Here is a 20833-nt window from a genome sequence, read left to right on the forward strand (position 1 = left end):
GGTAAATGATCATAATATAATTGTTGATATATATGTCCTTCTTCGGGTAAGAATCTAGCTTCATAAAAGAATTTAGTAAAACTTATAGTATATTCTGGTAACTTGTTAATTTTACAGCATTTCATGTTATTTAGATTCATTATTATTTCTATTTTTCTTTCTATTAGAACTTGGTCTCTAACTACTATCCAAGGTTCTCCTAAAAATTCTCTTTTTAATATCATATCAAATATTTGTAACATTGATTTCCAATCCGTTGCATACCTTAGTACTTCAGTTTTTAACTGATATTCTATGGATTCTATCCAATATGCTATCTTTCCAATTAACGTTTTTGAGATCAAGTTATAAGTATATTCTAACTCATCTGTATGAGTGGAGTTCATTAATGCTATATACATTCCTAAATTCCAATCAGTTATTCTCCTGCTAATTTCTTGTTCTTCATATACATTATCTAAGTCTAAAAAGTATCCATTTAAGTTTACGCCTTGTGACATGGATCCTATGAATTCTTTAAATTCATTATGTTGTCCTATTGGTATGTGTTTTGGTATCGTGTTCCTATATCTTGTTATAACTTCCATATTATGGTCGGTTACTTCTTCTTCCGGGTAGTTATTCATCTCCTCATTTTTTATTCCTTCAGTTTCTATATCAGTATAATTATCTTTATCTTCTTGGTCACTATTAGATTCTTGTTTTATTACTGCATTTACATTTTTCATTCTTTCTAAAGCTTCTATTATATTTTTATTTTCTATTTCTATTTCAGAATTTTCCTCATAACTACTGTTATATTCTTCTATTATATTCACAGTTTTTCCTAAATTATCTTGTTCCGATTCACTAGTACTTGTATTATTATTTATAGACACAGTACTAGAAACTTCACTTGTATCCTTTTTTTTTCTTTTAGCTTATTTAATTGCTTTTTCAATATTTCTATTTCTTTTTTATTTTCTTCTGTTTTTTCATTTAATTCCTTTTTTGTTCGTCTTAAATCTCTTTTTACCTCCTTTAGTTCCTTTTTAGTTTCTTTATATTTATTTTTATATTTTTTATATTTTTCTAACCATTCTTCATTAGTATTTAATCGTAGTTTTTTATTCTCCGTTCTTATTTACGAATATGTATGCGTCTTCCCTCTTTAGGGTTGTGAGATATATAAACGATCCAGAAATTGGTATCCCCAGAAATTGGATATTTTGTTGTTGAAGGGAATCTTCTATCTCCTGATAATATAACTTTTTCATATTTTTTATATTTTTCTAACCATTCTTCATTAGTATTTAATCGTAGTTTTTTATTCTCCGTTCTTATTTCTTCTACTTCTTCCTTTTGTTGTTCTAATTTTGACTTTAAATATTCTATCACGGTTGTATCAATCTTAAACTCAGCTTTAGTTTCACTAGTTGTTTCTTTTTTTAATGGTTCATACTTATATTTTTCTCTTTCTAAAATTTCTTTTCCATGATTCTTTAAAAATGTTATCACATTATATTCTTTTTGTTCTTTAGTTTCCATTAGAACTTTCCTTTTTTACTAAGTTGTCCCAAATTATCTAATACTTTTCCTATTGGTTCAGATATATTAGGTTTCATTTTACTTATATCTATCATCATTGGCTCATTAACTCTTCTCCATGCATTTATAGCTTTTAGTTCTGGCTTATTTGTAATTTCTTTTTCTGGTATAATTTCTTGTTTTCCTTCTTCTAATTTTATTAACTTGTCTAGTATCATTTTTAAAGTAGGTATTTCAGAATTATTCCATAAGCTTGTTAACTCTTCTCTTATTATTTGTCTCAAATTTTCCTGATTATCTTGTTTTTCTATCAGTCTCATTATTGCATTTAGTTTTTCCTTAACTATTATTTCTTCCCATAAATTTTTTATAAATTTTGAGTCTGACATTTTATTATTTGTTGATTCGCTTCTTCCAACCATTTCCAACATCTATCCAGTATTTACTAGTATTTTTACTCTGTTCTTCTAATTTCTTAATATCATTTTCTAACTTTGTTTGTCTTTCCTTACATTCTAAGTATTTTATTTGTGAATCTATTTCGCTCTCTAACATACTCTGTATCTTCTTTAACTTTTCTTTCTTATTTCTTAATTTTTCTTGTATATTCATAGTTTTTCTATAAATCTTTCTTTTCCTTGATCTATAATTTTTATTCCATTATTATTAATTTTATAATTTATCATTTTTAAGAAATCGCTCCCTAATAATAATTCACTCGAACTATCATATTCTATTACTCCTATGTTTATATTATATTCCAAGTCTAAAATTTTAAATTTTAAATTAGTACATTTAGTAATAAATATTTCTCTATCATTTTCTGCATATCTGTAAGTCTGAGGTTCTATCCATTTATAATTTTCTTCATTTACCTTACTTATATGAATAAAACTTTTGGTAGCTCCTGTATTAATTTCTGCTATACAGTCTCTTGTTATTGTTTCATCAAATATTATTATTTTTATTTTCAAACTATCAGTGTCTATCTTTATTAAATCTATCTTTCTACTTGTCATATTCATTGATCTAATTAATCTTATAGGATTTTGTTCTTTTCTAAAACTTAATCTAGATTTTTATTTCATTTTTACTATTCATGTACCTTTTACTATTCATTAGTTACTATTCACTGTCTACTATTCACGGCTTACTATTCACGGCTACTTTTGCTACAGTGTTTTTACTGTTCATCTCCCGCCTATTACTAGTTCTGATACCAATTTCTGGGGATACCAATTTCTGGATCGTTTATATATCTCACAACCCTAAAGAGGGAAGGCGCATACATATTCGTATCGATTAATATGGTTATTGTATCGATTAATATGGTTATTTTATCGATTAATATATTCTTCTTTCTCCATTTTTGTCATTTTGCCTTGATATTTTGTTGTTGAAGGGAATCTTCTATCTCCTGGTAATATAACTTTTTCATATTTTTTGGTTTTTACCATTCAATTTACAGTGTTTTGGTGTATCACACCATTTTTGTATCATGCAAAGGGATCAGAATTCCCTTTATCATCATCTTTTAGACTAATAATAGGTCTCTTTCTAGGACCTGTTATTTTTTGATAATATTCAGTAGTATGTTTTGCATGATTATATTTCAGGTTTTCTATTTTATCAAGCATTATTTCTAATGCCATAGTACCTGAATTTTGTATAATATTATCATAATATAAGGTTATTATACTTTCGGTGAAACCTCCACCATGGCTTTCAAAAATGATTATAACTTTCCGAGCTCGTAGTATATCTTGTATTTTGGACCTGAGGGTAGCTAGTCCAATGGCTCGTTTTTCACATAACCATTCCTGGAATTTGTTAATATCACAGGGATTTGGCAATTTCAAGCTTTTGGTTTCTCCCACAATATCTGCCATATTTCTTCCCAATTTAAATAGTTGACATATTATTATGGGTTTTCCAACTAGATCAGTTGATGCATCAAAAACTTGTATTCCGTATGAGCCTGCTCCCATTTCCCGTACCATAGCTTCCATGGATTTGACAATTATACTTGGTAGTTTTGATATACAATACATGGTTTCATTTGTTAAGATCTTATCAACAAAACCATGTATAAACAGGTTATAGACTATGTCAGGTTTTGCATTTTCACAATAAATATATCTGGGATATTCTGTAGATTTTGTCAGTCTGCAAACATCAGGGTTAGATTTATAATCATAATATTTCATCATTTGCTCATATGTTTTCACTATCTCAGGTGAGTGTTTCAGCTTATCACTCATTGATAAATTTGACAGAGTAGTTGATATGTTGGTTGAAGGTGATGGCATGGTTGCAAGCTTTGATGAAAATGTTATAGGTTTTATTGTAGGGATTGCAACTGAAGCTTGTAGAGTTGTTTTGTCTTTTATAGCTTCCATAATTTGTTTCAGAAAATGTTGGTTCTCCTGAACCAGGGTTTCTATCTCCTTTTGGAGTTTGGTGATTTTCTCATTATTGGTTGATATATAAGAAGTGACATCAGTGATATATTTCTCAAAATTTTCCATCTTTTGTTATGCTGCTAAGAACAACAAACAATTAAATTTTCCCTTTACAAAAACAAAATGCATGACATTTAATGGCATTTAATTTTCTAATAATTGATATTAATAATTCATCAATATACCTTCTATTAGGAGTGAAATAATAACCAATGTATTTTTCTATTTCTAGATATCCTTTATATGCTTCTTCTAGTTTTTCTGTATTATTTTCATCTAATCCTTCGAGAGCAAAACTTTTTATGAATTTTACAGCTTCTGAAGTAGTAGTCCATATTATTAAAGATCCCGATATTATTTTCCATGGTTGAGCTTGTCTTCTTGTATATTCTATTTTCATTGTTTATTTTCTCTGTTAAGATAGTCAGCTAACACATTTTTTGTTCCTGATATATTTTTTATTACAAAATCATAACAACAGAAAAAAGATTGTCATTTTCTTCTTTTATTTAATTCTGGTAATAATTCTATTTTATTAGTAATAAAGGCTTTTACTTGAGTATTATCTGTTCTTACTACAAATTTAACAGGCAATAAATGATAATGAAACTTCTTAATCCCATATTTTACAGCTAATAGTTCTTTTTCATTTATGTGGTAGTTTGATTCATTAGGTTTCCAAGTTCCTCCTGCATATCCACATATATGTGGCTTTTCTTTATCTATGTCATCCTTTTCATATGCTATTAGGACTGCTCCCCATCCTATATCGCTAACATCAGTATATAATTCTAAATGTTATTATCATATTTCCAAGTTGTTGGTAAATTCTCATAATTTCACAGTCAAACTTATTTTTTGTGCAAAACTTATTTTTGTGCCAATATTAATAAGAATTGACTAGTCAATAGAGCAGAAGTTTGACCGACACACCGCAATGAAACAATGCGGCAGTTTGGACACGCCGCAATGCTTCATTGCGGCAATTTCAACAGTCAAATGAAATTTTTTCAGCAATTTTTTTTTCTTTGCCAAATTTAATTTTGTGAATTTTAAAATTCAGATTTTCACCTATAAATAGTCATGCCTCATCTCATTTTTTTTCAACATTCTCTTCTCTATTTTCATTCTACATTTTCTCTTCAACATTATCTTCTCTAATTTCCGAAAAATGGTATTCTACTACGATTTTGACAATAATAAGGTAATTATAGATGGTGTGGTTTACGACAGGCCCGAAGGAGAAGAAGACATGGAAATAGCTCTCCGCCGTATTCAAATGGCGCTTGAGCGCAAGAAAAAAAAGAAAATGAAGCTAAAGCGAAGGCGGAAAAGTCGAAGAAAAAGAAAGACGACGATAAGGGTGATAAAGGCGGTTCTTCCAACACCGTTAAAGTTTGATCATTCTCGTCGACATAAAATGTTATTATGTATTTGTTTTGAAAAAATATTTGAATGTACTCCATTTATATTTGAATGAAATAAATTATTTAATGTTTTATTTTTCTTGTACTTGTCCAATTTATTTTATCAATTTTAAATTTTAATAAACAAATATAATACTAAAATTTGAAAATGTGAAAAACTAAAAAAATGAAAATTTATCGAATTTTAGTTATCTATAAAAAAATATAAAATAATTTAGCCCCCAAAATGTTAAACATTTCTTGATAACAAACTATATATAAATACCGCATTTTATTTAAGAAATAATTTTTCTTAATTATTATAATCATTATATTTTAACATCCATATAGTTGGATCGTCAAAATTTGTACTTTACAACTTACACGTCAAGAAATATCATTTGACATAACTATTATGCAAAATTTTCACAAAACTATGTAAAATAGTTGCATATTATAATTAAGTTACTCTTATAAACATATATATTTTCAAAATAACATTTAACATATTAAATGAAATATAATAAGTCTAGAAACTATTTTTTATAATTTTTTTTTGATTAATTTTCTAATTTTAAAGAAAATAACAAAAATAAACATCCCAACCGCAATGTTTCATTGCGGTGGACACTGCCCCCCGCAATGAAACATTGCTGGGGTACGTTGTAAAGTTTTTTTTAAACTGCAAATATTTACAGTTGTTGGCTTGGGGGTTTGTACAGTGCCGCAATGTTTCATTGCGGCCATCGCAATGAAACATTACGGGTGTGCATTTAATACACACACCTACCTTAAAATGTCTGTATTTTTGAAACATTGCTGTTTCACTGCTTCTTAACATTCTGCTCAAATTTATTCTTCTGAAAAAAAAGGTTAGTATTCAATATCCATGGCTTCTTATTTATTTGATTATTCAAGTTCATCTAGTGATCATAACGATTTTAATTATGTTACCCCCCCACACAAAAAATAGGGTTTATCGTAAAATCTTTAATGATGATGAAGTAATAGATGTTGATAGTATTGAAGATAAAGTTAATGATCCGGGGAAGCGAAAAACGCATAGTGATGATGATGTTGGTTTCGGTTGGAAGAATCACGATGTTCACGGTGATTCCGATGATAGTAATGATTCTTTTAATGGCGATGATGATGATAAAATTAATGATGAAAATTTTATTGGAAATATGAATGATGTAGTTCCTTGTGTTGGTATGATGTTTGATTCGTTGGATGAAGCGAAAAGTTTTTATCGAGGTTATGGTCGAAGTATAGGGTTCGAGATAATTATTCGAAGTAGTCATAAGCATTCAAGAAATGGTGGTATATCGTCACGTTTGTATATATGTCGAAAGGGTGGAAGATTGGGCCCAAAACCCTTGGAAGTTGAAGATAGGGCTAAAGGGAAACAACCTCGAGATGTTATTCCTCGAACTTGTTGTCGTGCTCGTATGTGTGTTGCTCACAAAGTAAGCTCAAACAAATGGGAAGTAACCAATGTCAACCTAGAGCACAATCATGCTATGGTTACATCGGATAAGGTAAATTTCATGCAAAGATCACGCAACACAGATCCGTTTACCCGATCTTTGATTGAGTTATTCAACAAATCGGGTATCGAGACCCCGAAAGTGATGAATTTACTTAGTGAGACGTGTGGTGGTATTGAAAAAATTGGTTTTTCCGCTCAAGACGTACGAAATGTAATACGTGACATTCGAAGACGGGTTTTTGATTCCGTTGATGCGGAGTGTGGATTGGTTTTGTTACGAGACTTGCAAAAACAAAGTGATGGCAATTTTTTCTACCGAGTGGATGTGGATGAGGAGAATCGGGTTAGGGGTTTGGTGTGGGTTGATCCTCGTTCGCTTAACGCGTACAAGAATTTTGGAGATGTGGTGACTTTTGACTCGACATATCGGACTAATAGGTATGACATGCCTTTTATTCCAATTACGGGAGTGAATCACCACTACCAAAATATTTTGTTTGGATTTGCACTTATAAGGGACGAGAAAGAGACTACTTATAGATGGGTTTTGAAGACTTGGTTGGAAGCGGTCGATAACAAGCCACCTATTACCATTATTACGGATCAAGACATCGCTTTAAGTAATGCCATTTCCGAGGTTATGCCTAACACCAACCATACATATTGTACGTGGCATATTAGTAGCAAGTTTCCCGAGAAACTATCTACTTTGTATACTCAATACTCGGAGTTCAAGACGGATTTTAATGCATGTATCTACAAGTCATTGTCACCAACGGAATTTGAAGGTAGGTGGGAGGACTTGAAAGAGAAATATGATCTTGAAAATCACAATTGGCTAAATGATATGTATGCAATTAGACGGCAATGGGTTTTTGCTTTCACGAAACAACATTTTGCCGCCGGTATGACTACCACCTCAAGGAGCGAGTCTATGAATTCATTTTTTGATGAGTATGTGAAAGCGTCGACCGGTTTGAAAGAATTCATTGAGAATTCACAAAAAGCTTTGAACTCACAATATTTACGGGAGGTTCAAGCCGATTTTGACACCGAGTACAAGGAAAGGAGACTATTCTCTAACTCGTCAATGGAGATACATGCCTCCAAGATATACACAAAAGAGATGTTTAAGCGATTTCAAAAAGAGCTTCAAAAAAGTCAATCTTTTGTTGTGAAAAGCATGAAAGGTTGTGGAGATTATCTTTCAAAGATGTATTTGGTAGAAAAGTCCACCTTGCTGGAGATTAATAGAAGGAATTTTTTCTTGAAGGTTTCCATCGACGGGAGTTATTCTTGTACATGTAAAAAATTTGAACATTCCGGGATGATTTGTAGACACATGATCCGTTACCTTAACAAGAAACAAAAGACGATGATACCGCCAGATCTTGTAACAATGAGGTGGACAATAAAAGGAAACAAAGTTGCGGGACCTCTACCGTGTACCCCTCGGATGCTTGGACAATATATAGTGGATTGTGTAAAGCTTTCCAAGGTTTGTCCGTTGTTGGTAGTTGCTCCGTTCCGCGATACAATTACTTGATGAGCGTGATCAAGAGAGAAAAGGAGTATGTGATTAAATCTTTTCCGGGAGAAGAGAGAAAAAAATATTGCGGGCCGCAATGAAACATTGCGGAGATATAATATTTGTGTTTATTTGACATTATTAATGTTTAACATTATTAATATTTTCAAATATTCAAATATTTTCATTTATTATTAAAAATATTGAATAATTAAAATATTTAAATATCAAAAATATTTTCCTTTATTATTTTAATATTTATTATTAAATATTTGAAGGGATTTGAATTTATTAATTTAATTTAATATTTCAATACTTTTAAAATATTGAATATTAAATATTAAATATAATATTTAATTTACTATAAAAATATTTTATAGTACTTTTTAATATACAATCTTTAATCAGAAATATTAAGAATAATATCTTATTAAATTATTATTTATGTAGATAAAAAAGTATTAATAAATGAATTAATATAGATAAAGGGCAGAAAGGGAAATGTAGTATGTGGGTCAGGCCGCAATGTTTCATTGCGGTTGGCGCAATGAAACATCCGCAATGAAACATAACGGCAGTAGCAGATCCAAGCCATTTATTTTTTCTTTCAACGGTCCTGATTTGTTGATTGTAAGTGGACTCTATCTAATTATGACCGTGGATAGGGTCCCATCTCATGATTAGCAAAATTTTATGTATGTTCACAGTTATTACTGCCATTATATGCGTGTTGCCTGGTACATATTTTAAGTCCAGTGTATATAATAAAAATATTTGAATAATTTTAACAATATTAATTTTGAAAAGAAGTTAAAATATTACAACATATTGTATGATAGATAAATGTGTTTATACATAATTTGTGTGTAATATTTCAATCATGTTAATTAACATGTAAATCAAATTTTCAGATGATTTGAAAAATGATTTATTGTTAAACTGATCACAACTTCCTAAAGTAGGATCATTTAGCAACACCATTTGGCAACTGGAAACTCAGTGAGTCTAGGTCCAGCAGCACCTCCGAGTTGCAGTATCTGTCGTTATAACATCATCCTGGTTAGTTTTATGTTCCTTTTAATCTCCCCTTTTTGTAATCAATACTTATATCCATTTAAATGTTTTATATTTAACTGAGATTGTTTTATTGAACCCATTGTTATTTGTAGGTTCTTTTTTTACTTGCTTTCATTTTTCTGCTCTATGCTTTTCATACCTCATTAAAACATGAATTCAATTGTACATGTATATATGCAAATTGGCACAGAACTACTTGTCCAGATTTAGGTCTGATTTGACTTGTCGAAAAAAATTAATTGTACACATATTGTCTTAATTTAGGGCATGTTTGGCTGATTTTTCTTTTTGGCATATATAAGCTGCTAGTTAGGGCATCTCCAATAGATGTTGCCAAATCTTATGTGGCATGACACCCTTGGTTGCCAACCTACTGGAGTTGTATGGTTGACAATAATATGGAATAGTAATGTTTATTGAATGCACCGTTCTGTTACATGTTCTCTGAATATATACAGATGATAATCTAACTAACTTCCTACATATTCGCAGAGATAATGATAAATTTCTTATCAGCTAAACAAACCTATCTTTATCTACTACAACAATAACGAACAAATATTTATCAACTAAATATACATCATACTTAGGCTCTATTATCCCCCCTCAAGATCGGCATCGTGTCCACGAGGGCGAGCTTGCATAACTGAGAGTGAAAGGAAGACTGAGAGAGCGGTTTTGTCAAAGAGTCAGCAACTTGTTCTGTGGAACTAATGTGAGAGACATCAACTGCTCCTCGCTGAACTTGATCTCGAACAAAGTGAAAATCTATAGCAATGTGTTTCATTCGATTGTGAAATACTGGATTCCTGCATAAGTAAGTTGCACCTACATTGTCACAGTAAATTTGGGGAACTGAAGATTGTGGTAGACACAATTCTTTAAGCAGATTAGTAAGCCAATTCGCTTCAGCTAGTGCAGTGGCAACAGCTCGATATTCTGCTTCAGTAGATGAGCGTGCCACTGTACGTTGTTTGCGAGAAGACCAAGTAACAGGTGTACCTCCGTAATAAGCAATATACCCAGTTGTGGAGGTTCTATCTAGTATGTCTCCGGCCCAATCAGCATCGGAATAAACATGCAATTTAGAACCAGGTTTGGAGCTAATATTTAGACCACACATACTGGTTGCTTTGAGATATCTTAAAAGGCGTTTGGTAGCCTGCCAGTGAGCTCGTTGTGGTGAGTGCATGAATTGTGACAATTTATTCACTGCAAAGGCAAGGTCAGTCCTGGTAAACAATAGATATTGCAGCTTTCCAATCAGCCGACGATAACCAGTTATGTCAACAACAGACTCATGTGGAGAAATTGTTAGAGAGGTGGATGAGCTCATTGGGGTAGAAGCACCATTACATTCCAACATTTTGTACTCCTGCAAAATGTCATGAATATATTTGGTTTGAGTAAGCACCATACCTGTTGAATGACGAAGAGCCTCAACTCCAAGAAAAAAACTCAATGGTCCCAAGTCCTTAATAGAGAAACGACAAGCTAGAGCTTGAATGATTTGGTGAACAATGCGAGAACAACAACCCGTGACAATAATGTCATCCACATACACCAATACATAAGCTGTAAAATCACTTTTAGTGAAAATGAACAATGATGTATCTGAATGCGAATTATGGAACCCAAAATGCAGCAGAAATTTTTTTAGCTCAATATGCCACGCACGTGAGGCTTGGCGTAATCCATAAATTGCTTTGTTGAGTTTACAAATATAAGATGATCGTTGAGGATCAACAAAGCCCGGTGGTTGTCTCATGTACACCTCTTCGTCCAGATGGCCTTGTAAAAAGGCATTATTTACGTCTAACTGATGAATGAGCCAACCTTTTTGAACTACAATAGTTAACACCAGTCGGATAGTAGCTGGTTTAATGACAGGACTAAATGTGTCCTTAAAATCAATTCCTGGGCGTTGAGTAAAACCTTTAGCAACTAAGCGGGCTTTGTATCTTTCAATCGAGCCATCTGATTTATATTTGATCTTAAATAATCATTTGCAATCAACCACATTCTTAGAGGAATCCATAGGAACAAGTGACCAAGTGTTATTGCGAATCAGTGCATCATATTCCTCTTGCATTGCTTGCCGCCAATGATCATATTTTTGTGCTTGTTTATATGTAACCGGTGTGTAAGCAGGTGTGGTTGCAGCATGAAAACCATAGAACTTGTTTTGGTTTTTGAATGTTGTTTTGAGCTCGGGTGACAGGCCTGTGACATGTAGCACCAATCTGCGGAGATATTGAGCTAGGATCAATGGATAGGCAGGTGGAATGTGTGGGTGTGTTTGTAGAGGTGGCATTTACCAGAGTACTTTCTTGGCTTTGTGGTGGTGAAACAATGGGAATAGTGGGGAGAAGTGTGGGTGTGATAGCGGGTACAGGAGGAGATTCTGATGTGGCGGTGCTATCAGTAGGTTGGGGTACCCAACTAATATTTGGTAACTGACTAGTAAGTTTAGAGAAGATACCGCTGTAAGGAAATTGTGTCTCGCAGAATTGAACGTCACGAGATATATATACCTTCGAGCTGTGTGGATCAAAACAAAGATGAGAGTGATATTGTGTAGAGAACCCAAGATAAACACATGGGACTGACCGAGGACTCAACTTCGAAGTTGCATACGGCTTAAGCCATGGATAACATAAACATCCGAAGACACGAAGATTGTTATAATCTGGTGATTGTTGAAAGAGAGACTGAAATGGGGAAGTCTGATTTCTTACCCTAATTGGCATACGGTTAATGAAGTAAACAGCACATTGACATGCGAATGACCAGAATTTTGATGGCATTGAGGCTTGATGAAGCAATGTACGAGCTGTTTCAGTTATGTGTCTGTGTTTTCTTTCGGCAAGTGCAACGCGCTGAGGTGTATAAGGAGGTGATTTTAAATGCTCAATGCCTTGGGTAGCTAGATATGAACATAAACCCATATATTCACCTCCACCGTCAGTATATAAAGAGCGAATTTTCTTTTGAAAATAATTTTCCACTAATCTTTGAAAATTTTTAAACACCGTGACAACTTCATTTTTGTGCTTTAGGAGGAATATCCATGAGTATTTGGTAAACTGATCAACAAATAAAACATAGTAGGATTTGTTATCAACTGATAAAATAGGTGCATGCCCCCACAAATCACTATAGATTATTTGTAATGGACAAGTACTTTGTAGAGTTGTGGTGGAAAAAGATAGCCGGTGGCTTTTATTGCATAAACATGAATTACACGACTGAAATCTATCAGTAGGATCAACATCAATGGAAAAACTATTTAAAACAGACTTGAGGTATTTATTATTCGGGTGTCCTAAGCGTTGATGCCATAGCTGAAGGGATTTTTGTTGGGAGACAAGATGAGCTTGAGGAGGTTGAGATTTGACAGTGAGAGGCCATTCATAGAGTCCTCCTTTACTCTGCCCGCAAACTAGATGAGCACCTGAGGCTAGGTCCTTCACAAGAAATTTAGAAGGAAAAAACTCAACCGATGTTAGATTATCTTTGCAAAACTGAGATACTGATATTAAATTTCGCTTGATATTAGGAGCACAGAGAGTATTTTGTAAATTAAACTGATAATGAGATGAGGAAATTTTGGCTTTACCAGTTTGTGATATAGGTATTGCATTACCGTCTCCCATTGCAATTGTGTCAGGTCCAGAATAATTTTGAATCTCAGTAAAATTATTTGAATCAGATGTGATGTGGTGTGACGCTCCAGAGTCTACTATCCACAGCATTGTCTGTTGCTGAAACCCATTCACATAATGCGCTTTGGCTTCAATATGATTGTGGGATCTTGATCTGCAAACTTTGGCAGTATGCCCAGATTTATCACAAAGTTGACATCGAAGACGATTGTTACCTTTTCCAGAATCTCCATAATTATACATGTTGTTGCGCCATGGCTGCATATTTTGGATTGGGTTGGTTGAATTGCGCCACGGTCCTTGAGGGCGTCTGAAGGGACTGAAGGGACGAGGTTGATTGAAACCAGAAGAGAATATATGTTGTTGTTGTTGAGTATGTTCACGAGAACTTGCTACCGCTACAGTGATTGTAGTTGTTTCTTTAAATTGTTCATCATGTTTGATAACGAGCTCTTGATCAGTCAATCTATCGAACAAATCCTCATAAGAAATTGGGGTTTCACGAGCTCTTATAGCAGCAGCCAAAGTGTGGTATTCCTTTGGCAGTCCGGCTAAAATTTTAACCGTCAATTCCGCTTGCGACATAGGAGATCCTGCCATTGATAATTCATCAGCAATGGAGCGAATTTCTCTGAGATATTCTGCAATCGTCTTTTGGCCCTTCATAATACGGCTAAGGTGATCTCTTAAGCTGAAAATTCTGGTGTGTGATTTATTCGCAAAAGTGGTGTGAAGTGAGTCCCAAGCCAATTTAGAGTTTCTAGCTGTTGCAACAATGGGAGCCAGGGTAGAATCAACTGAGGCGAGAATAGCTGTTTGTATTAGTTTGTCCTGGCGGAGCCAGTTTTTATAAGCTGGATTGGGAAATGTTGTTGTGTTTTGAGTAATTATGGCAGGAGGTGCAATGGTGGTGCCATCTAAATGACCAAATAAATCATGACCGATTAAGAGCATTTCAAGCTGAGCTTTCCAGGTAGTAAAGTTAGTGCTCCCAGTGAGTTTTATGGGTAGCTGGGCTGTAGGGTTGAACTGAATAATTGCACTGGAGTTTGGGACAGTGTTGGCGTCTGAATGCGATGTTATCGACATGATGAAAGGCTGGTTGTGTAAAGAGAATGAGTTGTTAAAAAATCAGGATTGTTTAAAAGCTTGATTAGAGCTAAAGCTCTGACACCATAATATGGAATAGTAATGTTTATTGAATGCACCGTTCTGTTACATGTTCTCTGAATATATACAGATGATAATCTAACTAACTTCATACATATTCGCAGAGATAATGATAAATTTCTTATCAGCTAAACAAACCTATCTTTATCTACTACAACAATAACGAACAAAATATTTATCAACTAAATATACATCATACTTAGGCTCTATTAGACAAGAGGTTGTCTACCAAGGTTGCCAAAACTTGGCAACTTCCTAAAATGGTTAAAATACATATACAAATGCAAAAAGTTTATATCAATAATGCCTTTTTTAGTTTATGAGTCATTTACAATTTAATTTAAGGGACCATATAGACAACAATTAAAAGTTGCTAACTATTGGAGTAGAATGTTGCCAAGTTGATATAAAATTGAGTGAAAATAAAATATTAATATATATGATGATTTGACAAAGTTGACAACTAGCTTGACAACCCCTTATTGGAGATGCTCTTAGAAAAAGAAATTTGACTTATTACGTAAAAAGTGAAATTGACCAAAAACTAGTTAAAAGTAAGTCTAATGCTAATGCTGAAATGATCGTAGTCATTGCTATATTTTGGCACCGGAAAACGACCTTTAGGTGTTAAAATAAAAAATGTGCTCCATTACTAATATAAAATTGACTATACTTATATCTATTGTTAAATTGAAGTTAAAATTCATTCATCAAAGTAGGGCTGTCAAACAGATATTTCGGATACAGATCTGCCTATATCCGTATCCGAATCCGAAAATCCGTATCCGTATCCGTATCCGAATCCGAATCCGAAAATATTTAATGAATTATATCTGAATCCGGATCCGACCGATACTATCCGGATACGGATAATATCCGGATCCGAATCCGATTTTTAATTTTATTTTTTATTTTTTATTAAAAATTAAAAAAAATGAAAAAAAATATAGTAAAAATTAAAAATTCATTTTTAAAAGTTAAAATAAGAGATAAAGTGATTTAATCATATTTTAATTTTTCAAAAAATTAATTTTTTATTTATCTTTTCAATATAATCGTTATCTTTAAATTGTTGAACTCAAATGATTTTTTTTCTCAATGTCTATAAAATTTTATAAACATAATATATCTGTATATTTATGTGTATATATATACATATAAATATACTATAAATTTAATAAAATACATTTTTAAATTATTTAAATATTTATATATATAATATATTTATTCGGATACGGATATTATCGGATACGAATATGCCTATATCCGTATCCGTATCCGCAATCGTCGGATTCGAATACGGATAATATCCGTTTTATTTCAGATACGGATAATATCCGATTTATTTCGGATACGAATGCGGATTTTTCGGACGAATATCGGATTTTTCGAATTTTTTTGACAGCCCTACATCAAAGACATTTCGCTCTTTTTTGTTAAATTAGAGAAATCAGGGAATGATGCAACAAGGATAGCTGTAGGCCTATGCCTATCTATTTGCTTTTTAGCTATAATATGGAACCAAAAGTACGAAATAACTACATTAGTGATAGTTGAATGAATAATTTTTTATTTATTTAAAGCTTCATTTTATAGTGATACTTGAATGAATAATTGATTCTATATTTAACATCAAAGTTATATACAGTCATCCTTGTCACACCATCACTCAATCAGAAATCGAGTGCAAGTTGACAAAATTTAAATTAAAGTCAAATGAGTCAGATAAAGTGTTTAAATTTGGAATTAGTTGGTTTCAATTTAGAACAAGCATTTGAGGGAAAGTTTCATTTTAGCGGCAAATTGACCTTTCTGGTCTCATATTATGTCGATAGATACAATCAATTTTTATATAGCATTGGATATAGTCATTTTTCAAATAAATTTTAAAAGCAAGTCAAATGCTAAATCTATAATAGCTATAACCATTTATATAATTTGTTGCTAAAATTGAACTTGTTCTACGATGCTATTGCATTTGCAACCAAATTTTTTTAAATTTAACCAAAATTTTATTTAACTCTTTCACTTTCATCTAAAGGACCACATTGCACTCCATTTCTAGTTAATTAATGATGTGATAAGAATGACTTTGGTTCTAAATGTACAACCTCGTATCTGTTATCAAGTCCAATGCAATTATAAAGTTGGTTTCTGGAAAGAATCTTATACTTGGATGCAAATATGCATACTTGGTTCTAAATTTTAAATCAAGAATGCATTTATGCATCTAGCCAGTAGCCATGTCATCAAATAACCACAAATGAAATGCATATTGGGTTGCTTTAAATTTAGGGGAGAAATAGACAAAAAAATTAGTTTAAGTTGGAATTATTTGGTTGAAAAATGCAACTAGCATTGCGTGGTGTCAAATTATAGCAATGGTTGTAGCCTATAGCCATTTTGCATCCAGACTTGCTTACTTTTTGTGTTAAAATAGATTTCAACTTCAATGCTAGTTGCATTTTCTAACCAAATAATTTCAAATTTAACTAATTTTTGTGTTTCTCCTAAATTTCATTTAAAGCATACCAATATGCATTTCATATATGTTTATTTGATAATGTGGCTAGATGCATATAGGCATCCTTGGTTTCAAATTTTGAACCAAGTGTGCATTTATGCATATTTTTGCATCCAAATGTAGAACCCCTTTGGAATTGAGTTTTTCAGCATTTAGTTTCAAATTATAGAAATGCAACCAACTTTAGCATTGCATTGGACTTGTTTAAATGCATACTTGGTTCTAAATTTGAAACCAATGATGCATATATGTATCTGCCCACATCATCAAAAAACCATAAATAAAATGCATATGTAGTTAAACTAGTATTTATATGTTAATTGTTTATATTTTCTTATTAATAGAATTATCCTAATTGACCATAAATTTTAAGTAAGAAAGTACTTTAACTTGACAGAATGGGAGAGCTAGAAGCTGATAAACATGTTGGATATATACTGGCACTTGAGAAGGTACACCCTTTATTAATTGGTTGTAACATATATAAGTAGTATAAGAAGCCGAACATCTTAGTTTAACAGTCCCATAATTTTTATCCAGAGGAAGGATGATTTTGAGTATGTTGTGACTGAGCATCTGCGAATTAATGGGGCATATTGGGGATTGACGACGGTCGATATATTAGGAAAGCTGGAAATCGCAGACAAAGAAGAGGTTGTATCTTTTGTTATGAAGTGCCAACATGAATCAGGTTCGCAAGGATGCTCATTAATAGATGAATTAATCCTAGAGTTACAAGTTAAAAATGTGGAAATATATATTTGTGCTTACAGGTGGATTTGGCGGTAACATTGGTCATGATCCTCATTTGCTCGCTACCCTTAGTGCAGTACAAATTTTGGCATTATTTGACAGTATAAATGTACTTGATATCGATAAGGTGTCAAACTGTATCCTTCTGCATGTATTTTCGTCTTCAAAGCTTTCTCATTTGTTTAAGTTTATATATTTAATTTTTAAGGAATTAATGTGGCCTGTTTTATAACTTTATATCCACTGCTTGAAAGATCTTGTTCTTAGAAACCTTCTTGAGAGTACTTTTACTTATTGTTAGACAAGTAGAGACATTAAAATAAACCTCCATATATTTAATCTATCCAAGTACTGCAACGGTCACAGTTAGGAGTATGTGTTACCACTTGTTAGACTTGATCTGATAGCCAGATATTGTTAGCCTTCAAAATGAAGATGGGTCCTTTTCTGGGGATATATGGGGAGAGATTGACACACGGTATTCCTATTCCTTTTATGTTCTGAGTTCTGACAGTTAAGATTTATCAGGGAAACTCAACAACCCAACTGACTCTTTCTGTAGGTTCTCGTATGTTGCTATCTGTTGTATCTCCCTGCTGCGTTGCTTGGACAAAATAAATGTGGAAAAGGCTGTAAATTACATTGTAAGTTGCAAGAATCTGGATGGAGGATTTGGATGTACCCCTGGTGCAGAGTCTCATGCAGGGCAAAGTATGTATGTTCTGGAAGCTGCACATTTTTAATTAAACTACAGTTTGTAATTTTTTTCAGCTTTAAAAATACATATGCCAAAGTCCACATTGCAAATCTATCCACTCTGAGTATATGGACCCCTTTAAACTGACTTCACCTACCTGTACTCCGGTAATGTTTGGTTACTCTCATTTAGGTCTTCAATTCCTCCGAGCAATTTTACTCGATAGGTGATAAATTTGTCAGATTAAGAATATTAAATGTTTTGCCTATGATTTTAGCTTGTGCAGTGCCTCCCTAGTCACAAATGTTTTTTTTCTAACAAACAGCAATGTATATATTCGTCTGTCTCCCTGAACAGAATATGATTAAATGAAATTTAAAGTTTTGACATATGTAATGTCTTCAGCTACTAAGCTTGTTATTGTTAGTTCCTCATGTATAAATATTTTTTATTTAACTAAAATAAAAATATACTTAACACTTGCATGATTTCAGTGTAATAATTGCCTTTATTGAATATAAAAAGGAAAATGCACTAATTACTCTAGCCATTTTATTTTTAGTTTTTTGCTGTGTGGCGGCTCTTGCTATAACTGGATCTTTGCATCATGTTGATAAGGACCTCCTTGGATGGTGGTTGTGTGAGCGACAAGTTAAATCCGGTGGTCTGAATGGTCGTCCCGAGAAGCTTCCTGATGTTGGTGGTTCAGTTATTCTATAACAATCTGATATTGTTTTTGCTTATTTCTTATGCAGTCCAGTATCACTAATATAGTTGTACTACATCAGGTCTGCTACTCCTGGTGGGTCCTTTCTAGCTTGATCATGATCGACAGAGTTCATTGGATTGACAAGGAAAAACTTGCCAAGTTCATCTTGGATTGTCAGGTTACATTCGAATTTGAAGAGTCATTTCAGCTTATATTTTATATTTTATTGGATTGACATTGATTATAGAATTTATGATATTTTCTTTTTATGTTTTTCAAAACAAATTTCTTCTATGTTTTAATAGCCTTAAACTGTAGGATAAGGAGAATGGAGGCATATCAGACAGACCAGATGATGCTGTTGATGTCTTCCACACATATTTCGGGATTGCTGGTAAATAATTTTATCCCCCTACCTTAACCCCTTGCAGTATTTGGAAGTCCGGTGATTTAAGTAGATAATGAGAGTGTAAATATGAAATTATTTATTTGTAGCTCGCTGTAGTTCTTTTTGTACCACCAAGAGTTTATTACTCGGCCCTATTCCCGCCTTTCCTGTATGGAGTTGATGGCATTGATGGTTTATGCCTAAGAAGCCCCTTTCACTGTTTCCTTATATATTTTAGCGTCATCTAGATCTTCGTCTCCAATTTTTTACTTCTCTGATTCATTTTTCATAACTGAGTCAAGAATTGCCTTAAATCTAGGATCATTAGCTGTAGTAATGCTTCATGTTTAAATTGGTTGCAGGCCTCTCACTGCTTGAATATCCAAAACTAAAAGCAATTGACCCGGCTTATGCATTGCCTGTGGATGTTGTGAATAGGATTTTTTTCAAATAGCATGACGGTCTGAAAGGAGCTTTTACATCATTGTGTCAATTATCACTAGTGAAGGGTAAATGACATGGTTGGCGCAATGGTCAAGTGTCACTTGGTATCCGCTAAGTCAGTGGTAAGGATCCGTTAAGACAATGGTAAGGATCTTTATTTGGAGTCCGGCCTGGAAGCTCGCTAGTGGGTATCATTGTACCCTGGAACAACCTTGTCAAACAGACGAACACCACTGTTATCATAGCCTAGATTTTAAAGTTTCTGTAAATGTTGGGGGACATGGATTCAATAGTTTGGTTGAAATTGATTTTGCGAATAACGTGACTAATATTCTCGCTTAACTCGAAATTTATGTAAACAATGGAGAATAAAGGCCCGAAATCTCACAGATTTCGGGTAAATAGCCCAAAACCACACCGCCTGGTCCAAATGGCCCTTTCTCTCATTTGTAAATGTCGAAATTTATTGCGTTTGCTTACTAAATTAATCCTGAACAACACCCACTCTGTACTTCTTCACAGCATAGCAACGTGATTTTAATTTGCGGTTTATGTAAAACGAAATTTGAAATTGCGTTTTCTCTTTGGAAAAAACTCTTTTATTTATTTATTTATTTATTTATTTAGTACAACGCAAACTAAATTTTGCATTTTCTTTTTTGCAGTTTTATAAGCTATTTTAAATTAAAATTTAGAAGTACAATGTAAATTACAATTGCGTTTTGTATGTTAACGAATTTTTAAATTGCATTTACAGTAAAATTATAAATTATTTTCATAATTTGCAACAATATTTATAAGTTCGTTTCAATGTTAACGCAACAAAATATTGCGTTTCTCTTCAGACTTCCGAAACGCAAATTTATTTTGCGTTTTCAAGTGGTACAAAAGGCCATCTAATCGCGCCGGTGAGATTTAGGGCCATTCCTTTAATAATTGTGGTAATGAGGGCCAACACCCGTATACCACTTCATAGCCTACGATCTATTTT

The 20833-nt window shown here is 32.8% G+C and overlaps 2 protein-coding genes across 4 annotated transcripts; both read left to right on the forward strand.

The window, feature by feature from the left end:
- The first annotated feature begins 6342 nt into the window (after positions 1-6342).
- Positions 6343-8433, forward strand: LOC141680654 (protein FAR1-RELATED SEQUENCE 5-like). The gene has a single exon (XM_074486824.1). The coding sequence runs from the start codon at positions 6343-6345 to the stop codon at positions 8431-8433; it is 2091 nt and encodes a 696-aa protein (XP_074342925.1).
- Positions 8434-9258: 825 nt separating this feature from the next.
- Positions 9259-20356, forward strand: LOC141676640 (geranylgeranyl transferase type-2 subunit beta 1-like). Of its 3 annotated transcripts, none has more exons than XM_074482332.1 (10): positions 9269-9474; positions 17249-17303; positions 17392-17542; positions 17625-17741; positions 18016-18082; positions 18167-18315; positions 18864-18997; positions 19090-19188; positions 19329-19404; positions 19761-20355. In XM_074482332.1, the coding sequence occupies exons 2-10, from the start codon at positions 17250-17252 to the stop codon at positions 19850-19852; spliced, it is 939 nt and encodes a 312-aa protein (XP_074338433.1). In that variant the 5' UTR covers positions 9269-9474; position 17249; the 3' UTR covers positions 19853-20355. The 3 variants fall into 3 exon arrangements, 2 of the variants coding, with proteins under 2 accessions (XP_074338433.1, XP_074338434.1); XM_074482333.1 differs by lacking the exon at positions 9269-9474 and adding an exon at positions 9512-9580 and having other exon boundaries at positions 19761-20356; XR_012557100.1 differs by lacking the exon at positions 19761-20355 and having other exon boundaries at positions 9259-9474; positions 18864-19001.
- Positions 20357-20833: the final 477 nt, after the last annotated feature.

Source organism: Apium graveolens, chromosome 8 (genome assembly GCF_009905375.1).
Source record: "Apium graveolens cultivar Ventura chromosome 8, ASM990537v1, whole genome shotgun sequence".
Classification (NCBI taxonomy): Eukaryota; Viridiplantae; Streptophyta; class Magnoliopsida; order Apiales; family Apiaceae; genus Apium; species Apium graveolens.